The sequence below is a fragment of the Cariama cristata genome, unplaced genomic scaffold (assembly GCF_000690535.1).
Source record: "Cariama cristata isolate BGI_N322 unplaced genomic scaffold, ASM69053v1 scaffold10152, whole genome shotgun sequence".
In the NCBI taxonomy this organism is placed as follows: Eukaryota; Metazoa; Chordata; class Aves; order Cariamiformes; family Cariamidae; genus Cariama; species Cariama cristata.
Window position 1 is genome coordinate 1 of NW_009603257.1, and position 9066 is coordinate 9066.

The following is a 9066-nucleotide window of genomic DNA, read 5'->3' on the forward strand; positions in this document are numbered from 1 at the left end:
TAGGTTCCTTCCAACTGAAATATTCCATTACATTTTATTCTGTAACTCTTCCAGGGATATGACATTCAGGTTTGATTATAACCAGAAATCCTCAAGGGTTTTGTTTTAGAGCATAGCGAAAAGTTAAGCTACTAGATGAATCGTGGAAACACTAAATGAATATGCTTGTATTTCCAAATAAGTACATAAGGTAAGTTAGCTGTAGATGTGCTGTTATGTTCTAAGCTTCACTTACGTGTCATTTCTCTCTAAATTATGTGTTTTCTAACTTAGTACATGACCATGGTCATGTAGGTAAGGTAGCTTTATTACTGTATAAAGTGCATTAATACCATGGATACTTAAACATATTTTTAGCTGGCTGTTAACAGATTTTTGTGGTGCATTTCTATCTCATCCCACCATGGTTTGTATCCACCATTAAGCAAATGCCTCTGAACACAGAGCAGCATTCAGCCTGGTAAAAACAGTTTGAATCTACAAAGCAAAGATAAGAATATTAGTCCAAAGTTAAACTGGTATATCCAGGGTTTGTAATTGGTCCAGCACATGCCCACGGGGAGACATTGTAATATGGAGTTCTGCACCTTCATTTGAAGTTTAGTTAATTGTATATTGGAACTAGGTTGTAGCAGTGGTAAAGTAAAAGCATAATTTCATTAAGCCAAGAACCCCTGTCAGAGAAGGATAGTAGATTGAATTGAATGATTTGTTTTAGATAGCTCCATGTGGGCTGTTGTACTGCTTTATCATCTTTGTTATTATTTATCCTTTTAATCTTGATTGATTGATAATTTGCTTTTATATCTTGTGAAGTAAAGTTAGGTGAAGTGTTCCATTAGGCCACTTTTTCTTTTCCTAAAGATAATTTGAAAGATGCTCTTCTCTAATCCTCTGGGACTTTTCCAATCTATTTTAAAAAAAAAATTCTGAACAGTTTAAAGATTATTGAAGAACACTTGAGTGAATATTTCTGCAAGGTAAATCATTCAGTTTCACAGAACTGATTAAATCAATTTGAGGATACTCAATACATCTAACTTTACTATTATTTAATGTTTTAGTAATCTTTTGCTATTCTTGTTCAAGCAGTTGTTCCTTGTTAAAATTAACTTTATGTGAAGACTGGCACATTTAACTTCTTTTTTTTTTTCAATTTTGAAGAAGACAAGATGGTGAAAAAGAGAATTTCTGGAATCTCCATCCTTGGAGATATTCTGATGCCTTCTGGACATGGTCCTGGGCAGCTAGCTCTAGGTGGCCCTGCTTGAGCCAGAGGTTGGACAAGATGACATCCGAATGACATGTCTTTTCCAACCTCAACCATTCTGTGATGCTGTAAATAAGTCAGCTATTAGCTTTCTTGTGAAATAGAAGTTTTGTATTTTCGCCACACATCTTGATTCTAACATTCGCAGAACCTTTCCTTATTGTTTATTACATTGAATTCATTTTTAGTCTACAATTTTCTGACTTTATTTTTGCTCTTTCTATTTACCTGTCCTTCATAAAACCATGCCTATTTTTAGATGAGATCTCTCCAGGGCATTGATATTTCAAGACAACCACATCTACCTAGATGAATCTCTTGCTATCTCTCTCTTTCGCTTTTAGTAACTGCCAATATTGTGACATTTCTTTGCTCCTTAAGGTATGTCCACACTACTAAATATATAGTGCCCAAGAATAGTGATAGTCATTGAGATGGAATGGTGTGACATGTCCCATAACAGTGTTGGAGTGTTGGCACTTACCTCGTAAGGGAGAGCGCTAATTACAGTAGGGCAAAACAGTGCCCAGTGACACTGGTGCTTCTGTCTGTAACTTCTAACTTCTTTCCTGCTACTTCCCCAGATCATTCTGGGCTGTCACTTTGCGCTTTCTAAGAGCTTTCTGGGTACCAAAGATACCTGATTCCCACCAGATCTGCTTATTCTGCACCTCTGTTATTGGTCATGAAAAGTCACCTGCACTTCCTCCCTCTGTAATAGACATCTACTGTTGCAAGAGGAAGCCTTGGTTCCTGAATGACAAAAGGGAAAAGCAGTAAGTCTTTCTGAACTTCAGAGCAATTGGACTCCTTTATGTAACATGAAACAATGGTCAAGAAAGATAAAGCTTTCTCCCAGGACTGTTTGCAGCATCATGCCTTTCTCTCTTGGCTCTGTACCTACACACAATTTTTAAAGAATCCTGCTGTGTTTCACCTCCCTCAGACAAGAACATAAAGCTTTATAAGTATGATCTGTCCAGCATCATCCCTGGAGCTGTCTGTGGTCTTCTCATGAATGCTTAGAATGGGGCTTCAGTCAAAGACTAAGCAGCCCTTCAGTGAAGTCTTGGTGTTGTCAGACTTGTATAGCAGGGCTGGGGGGAGCCGTCAAACAGTCAGCAGCCAAGACAAGGACAGTCCATCCTCTTGAGCAGACAAGTTGTCTTGGATAGATATGTGACTATGCAAAACTGAACAGTGGTATGCAGTGCCCTTTAGCAGGATCTTTGTGGCCTCTTGGACAGATGTCCCAGGAATCTCAGAAGCTGGAGGTGGGATGCTGCAGAGGCCTCGCAGATTCACAGTCTTCATAATGTGCAATTTTTTCCAAAATCTTTGTTGTGACCATTAACCATTTTTCCATTTCTCTGATTGAATCTGGTAAAAGCTCCGTGTCTTCAATGGGTTTTTTTGTCCCTGCCTTAGCTTCAGCTTAGCTTTCCTTTTCTTTCCAAGGACACTTACTAAGCTTTCCCTGTGTAACTCTTCCGCTTTGGTGTAAGGAGTTCAAACCACACAATAGCAGTTGCTCTTTTCAGGCTGCTTGGCATTTGTTGAATTTGACTCTATGTGTATAGTTCACTGTCCCACCCTTTTTAAGGGAGAAGAAGGTAAACGGGTATCTCCAGGGTGTCTCCAGCCACTTTTCACCCCTTTCTGCTTCAGAATACAATGATCGTGACTTTTTTCGTGAAGAGTGTGCAGTCTTGGGATCTGGACTGGCATGATCAATATTCTCTTACATCAGACACCAAAACCCTCCCAAATATTGGAAACACTTAGCCACTCTCTGAATTCCTAATTTCAAAAACTCTTTTCCTGCAGTTTTCCCAAGAGTCTCACACAATTTATTTCAGATTTTCAGCGTCATGCACTCAATTTGCTGAATATCTCATCAGCAGTATTAGGGATAGAGAGGGAACAGTGCTGAAGATGGGATGCAATGACATTTTACCTTGGATCCCCCAAAGATAACAGAAGGAAACAGTGGAACAGCTGGTACAGATTTAGAATGTCTCAGTAAGCAGGAGTTTGCCAAAGAAGAGCAGTACATGGTATAAATCAGAATTGCTATTTTCTTAACAAAGCAACAAAAAGCCCTCCTTCAGAACCTTAAGTAAGACTTAGGTGAATTTGAATTCTTCTTTTGAGTAACTCAGATAACCTAGGTCATCTAAAAGGATTCTAAATATCTGTATTTAGGTTCCTGCATTGTTTCCAGAATGATTTACTAATGTTGAGTTTGTCTCTGGGCTTTCCTCTCACCTTTGCGCAGTGCTCTACCACCTGTGGAATGGGGGCTTTCTGGAGACACGTGGAGTGCAGCAGCAGGAACGCATCTCACTGTCAGCACAAGAAAAAGCCTGATCCTGCAAGAAAATGTTATCTCCGCCCATGTGCTAGCTGGAAAACAGGAAACTGGAGCAAGGTAACTTCATTCAGAGCTGTGTGTGAATAGTAAGCTTGCTAACTTCAAAGAGTAGGGAGTTCTAAATACTTCATTTTTAAAACAATTATTTACTCAGTGAATGGATACATGATTCCCAGTTGACCATTCAGCACTAATTTAATAATTTCCTAAGTTATTTATGGAAACGCATCTGCTGTGAATTCTGTTCTTCCTGTTTGGGGTGTCGTGCTTATTAACCCTTGCATCTAGAGCTAAAGCAGGGCTTACCATTTGTGGTCTGTGGAGATCTAGGGCAAAGCTGTACATATTTGCATGTGGCATCTTTTTGATCTCTGCCTCCAGAGGCGTATCCTAATTTTAAAAAGCAAGTTGGAATTTGGGAGAGGGAGCTGGCATGTTCCTGTTCACCTTTGCCACCGTGTATTTTCTCCTATGTGACATGGTCTGTTCCCCATTCATGTAACGTCTAAGTTTTATATTACAAAAAATAAAGAAAAATATAATGGGGAGAATGTCTGTTATGGCTAGGGTCTTATTTGGTCAAGAGACAGAAGAGCATCCAAGGTGGTAAGTGGAACCCAAGGAACTGTGTTTGAGTTCTTTTTTGGTCTTGTAAAATGTGTGATGAACACCTGGAAGAACTTCAGTGACTTCTTGAAGCTGGTTACATTTTGTCTTCACACTGTCTAAAATTGGGGCTTCAAACAGTGGGTTATTTTTCAACACTCAAAAGAGAAAGAATACAAAATTCAGTTTGAAATAAAGTTGATTCAATAAAGAAAAAGGTAGATCTCTCAGACTTTCTCAATATGTATCATTTTTGTGGACAATGTTGCCATTGGACTAGAGGGCGGATTCATACAAAGAAAAGGTTAGAGTTAGAAAACCTGTGTTATACTGTTGAGCTTTTTGACGTAAACTTGATTTGTACATGAAAATACGTGCCTGTTTCAAAAGTCTAGGAAAGGCCATGACATTACAGAACCACATTTAAGCCTTCGAAATTCATTTTAAATGATACATAGATATCCTGCAGTCCCAGTGGTAGGGCTTATTTCACCTTCACTTTTTCTTCATAAATGTTACTGCTCTTGCAACAAGTGGATGATAGTTATGTCACAGAAAGTAGCTAGAAATCATGTTTAATGATAAACTATTATGGGAAACAAGTGTTTTAAAGTATCAGTCCAATTATGAGGCCAGTTTGAGACAAAAGGCTTTTCTTAGCAAACTTCTGTTGTGTTAAGGCACCTTATCACACCAAGATTGCTATATTCCTCTGCTAGTGTAGTAGAGCTTTCTCTGTTCCTTTACTCTCACCTAATTCTTCTCCTCCACTGAAAGAAAGGTGCTTCAGACTAGATCTTACAGTCTGAGTTTAATACCAAATATAATTTGCACATATTTTGGGGCTGTGCTTACTCAGTTTCTTGCACAGTCACTTCTGTCCATTGTTTCTATCCAGAGGGACAGAAACTTATGTGAACAAGAGTATGGATTCCCCTTCCATCCATCCTTCAGCTCCCAGGGCAAGTATTATATTCAGGTTCCTTGTTCAACTGAAGAATTCTTATTTATGCAACAGAGAACAGCATCAGTTTTTATATTGCATCATGGCGATAAAGATGAAAGCTGATCTCTGAGGTTATTCAGTGATGTAGGTGGAATTGGCTTTAATTCTGGATGAAGACAAAAAACGTGTATTAGTCCTTATCCTTGGGGCAGTAAATTCAGTTCTTCCTCAGCAGCAGAAGAGGTCCTGGGCTTTGGTATCTGGGGACAGAACCTGGTGCTGCTGCATGAGGCCTTGGAGCAAGCTCTGGGGTGAAGTAGGGGACTGGAAGGGCTGTTTTGGCTCACCAGTAGTGCTCCGAGCTGAGAAGCGATTTCACAGGCTGTGAGTGAGGCTCAGAGTGTCTCTGTCTTCTCTCCCATTCTGTCACGCCCAGGCTGCTCCTGGGGTATGGATCCTCCTGGTGCCACGGAGGAGCAAGGTGGGAACTGCTGCTGTGGGATGAGTCTGCTGTCTCCCAGTGGTGTCAGCAGCAACTCAAGTCTATGGGCTAAGACGAGGAGCAGTTTTGCCAGCCTGAGCAGTCTGCTGCCATGGACACCTACCTCTTCCATGGCTGAACAAGAAATCATCTCACGCACCTCTGCCTCTTTCCTCCCTTTCTCCCTCAGAAACAACTAAAAAACTGACAATTTCCCTGCATACAGGATTCATTTTTTGTATTTATTGCGTTACGACTCTTTCACTATGACATTTTTGGAAATAGCTGGCAAGATTTCCTAAATAAATATGCATCCATGTTATTAATGGATATTGCAGTGAAGAAAAGGAAGTATTTATATGACGTGTTCTGATTTGCTATGATGACACAGTGCTAAAGTCTAACAACAGATTGTTGTTATGGTAAACTGGAAATTCCCTCTGTGAGTCAGGATGCTCAAAGCTCAGGCTGTCCTCCTCTGTGACTGGGGAAGGGACAGCCCCTCAACAGAACATCATTTGGAGATGTGCCCCTTTCTATTTTGTGTACAGTGCTCTGCTAACTGCAACGGCGGTTTCAAGACCCGAGATGTTCACTGCATTGATGTTCGTGAAAAGCGACTTCTCAGGCCTTTTCATTGCCAATTACTCGGATATAAACCACAACTCAACACTAGTTGTAACACGGAGCCTTGCTTGCAGTGGCATGTGGAGCCCTGGAATGAGGTATTGTTCTTTAAAAGAAGCTTTGGGAACAATCAATTACCTGTCCATTAACAGTAACTATTAGATCCCTTGCTGTTAGCTAAACTTTCGCTCAAAGGAAGACACACAGCTAGTACCACTCAGAGGCCCTGCAGTCCTTGTGTATGGTTACAGCAAAAATTATCATAGACTTTCATAAGACTTCCCAGAATCATTCTTAGGATTGCATGTGATGCACAGCTAGAGCTGTAAATTACCATACCCTGAAAGAGAGAAGCAGATGGCCTGAGAGAAGATTTGTTTTAGCTATCTTACTGGATCAGCAAAGGTCATTCGTTCAGACTGAACCCTTTTGCTGCCATTTTAATGTTGCTTTCTCATTATGATTAATTTAGCATTTTCCTTTACACTTCTGGGCTGAAATTTTATGGGGCTAGAGGCTGAGGTCAGACATAAGATAAATATGACTTTTGGGGTACTTTGTAATGTAAATTTGAGCCAAGAAACTCATAGGCAGCCAGGCACATATTTATGTCAGCTGAAGCATGTGGTCTGATTACATTTTAGTGTTATTCCCACTGAAAGCAGCTTTGGAGAAAGCACCACAGTGTTTGCGGCACTGTGGACCTGGTGCTGTCGGATTTCAAGGGAGGTGATCACATTGCTTCCTTACAGGCAAATCCCACCTACAATAAAGAGGAGACCAGGATGTGGGTTTCCTGTGAGAGGAGTCAGCAAGGATTGAAAAAATAAGAGTAGCCAAATGATTGCACCCATTTGCCACTTGAAGTATTTTATAAAATACTTGTCCAACCCTGGCAGTTGTCCTAATGGTAAGGATACTGGATAGAATTGGATTTAAAAGGTTCATTCATCAGATGTCAGCTCTGGTCCTCTGTTCATAGGAATGCAGTTCCTTGTAGGACAGAAACAATGCATTATTCAAAGTATATCTGGCGCTGTATTTCATGTCAGAGTATGAATTTTTTTGTGTATTTCAAGCAAGCTCCACTGCAGACCTAGTGAATAATAGTAAAAAATCAGTTGGTAAGTAATACTAGAATGTGGACAAAAGAATGTTTAAAAAATAACCTGGGTCACTGTCTTTGTATGACGCTTTTATTGACCAATAGTTAATTTATTGTATAGATTGGGTGAATTTTAATGTCCCCAGCCGCCTCATAAAAATGAGATGCTGCATCTCATGAACTTGTACTGTCTTCAGTAAATATTACAGATTAATCCTGCAGACATGTGACTTCCAATCTCATTCTTGTTAGAAAAGATGCTGTTGCTGGTGCATGAGCAGTTCTATGTCGCCTGTTCTATGTTGCCACTTCCATGCTGTCCTACATTCCTTGCATTAATATGTGTCAGGAACAGCTTTCCCCCAAGTATTTTGGATCAATAATGGCTTCTTCCTTGTCTTTTTCCAGGCATATGATGAAATAAATGTCTCAGTGCAGAGCTTTTCTTCATATCTGGACTGTAAGGCTCGATATGCAGGCTAGCCTGTATATCTTTCTAAATCACATGGGTCAGTAACATGCTTCTTGTTACCTGTGGCTCCACATTTCTAAATGAAGAACATTTCCTACTGTCTTTATGGTCTGTTTCTGGGTTATCATCCACTCCCACCTCTTTCCTCATGGGTTTGTGCACCTCTTTTGTTTAGTGTTCAAGAACGTGTGGTGGTGGCCAGCAAAAGCGACATATATACTGCCCAGAAGGCGGCTACTGTGACTGGACAAAAAGACCTAATGCCATTGCATCATGTAACAGGCAACCTTGTACGCGGTGGATTAACCAGGCGTGGGGCCCGGTAGGATTCAGTTCTTTTTTGTTTTATTTGCTGTCATGAGTTGGCTGTATTTGGTCATGTTATCCCCTTGTCTTTGAACCTCAGTGTCTATGACAAGTATAGTTTCTTACGCACAGCTGGAGCTACGATGTGAGATCTTCTGAAAATGCTACTAAACATTTCAGATCCAGCCCATCTCAGTTCCTTCAGGTGACAGACATTGTAGCTTTTGCTTTTTGTTGCTGCATTAGATGCTGTTGGAGGGCTGGGGTTTTTTCCTTTTCTAATAAAAAAGGAGATAACATGGTCATTCTTCCATTACTCATTTGAAATTTTCCAGTGTTCGAGACTATTGGCGGGCTGGGGGGGCACCGTTAAAGCAACTTTGTGGAATATTGGACTTACCCACACAAACAGAAATTTTGAATTTTGACCAAGAACCTTCTACTTTGGCATCTGGAAATCTAATTGCCAAATATGAGGTGTATCTTTGGGGAACCTTCCACTATCTGCAATACATGTTTAGTTATAAAGAAACTGGTATATCTAATAAACCTTTCCCTCCAGTTTCCTTAATAAACTTATTCATACTTTACAAATACTTCTCACAGCAGAAGAGAACATTGAAAGAACACCAAAAGCCGGGAGGCACAAATAAGGAAACAATGGAGAGTCATTTAACACAGAAAATTTAATGAGATTGGTTTTGACACAAAACTGTTATGGCATATGAGTATAGTGTAATGCAGAGTTAGTATAACTCTAACACTTAAATATGGAAGTGAAAATGTTGGGACATGCATAAAATAAGCAACTGAATACCAAAATGTGTATCACAGAATCATAGAATCATAGAATCATTATGGTTGGAAGAGACCTCAAAG

General features: G+C 40.0%; 1 protein-coding gene across 1 annotated transcript in view; it reads left to right on the top strand.

Annotated features, from left to right (window-relative positions):
• The first annotated feature begins 6194 nt into the window (after window positions 1-6194).
• LOC104157680 (A disintegrin and metalloproteinase with thrombospondin motifs 12-like) overlaps window positions 6195-9066 on the top strand; it is a 7805-nt gene continuing 4933 nt past the window's right edge. Inside the window, exon 1 of the mRNA XM_009695106.1 lies at window positions 6195-6402. Within this exon, the coding sequence (XP_009693408.1) occupies window positions 6202-6402 (201 nt within the window). The 5' untranslated portion in view covers window positions 6195-6201. The remainder of the gene's footprint in view (window positions 6403-9066) is intronic.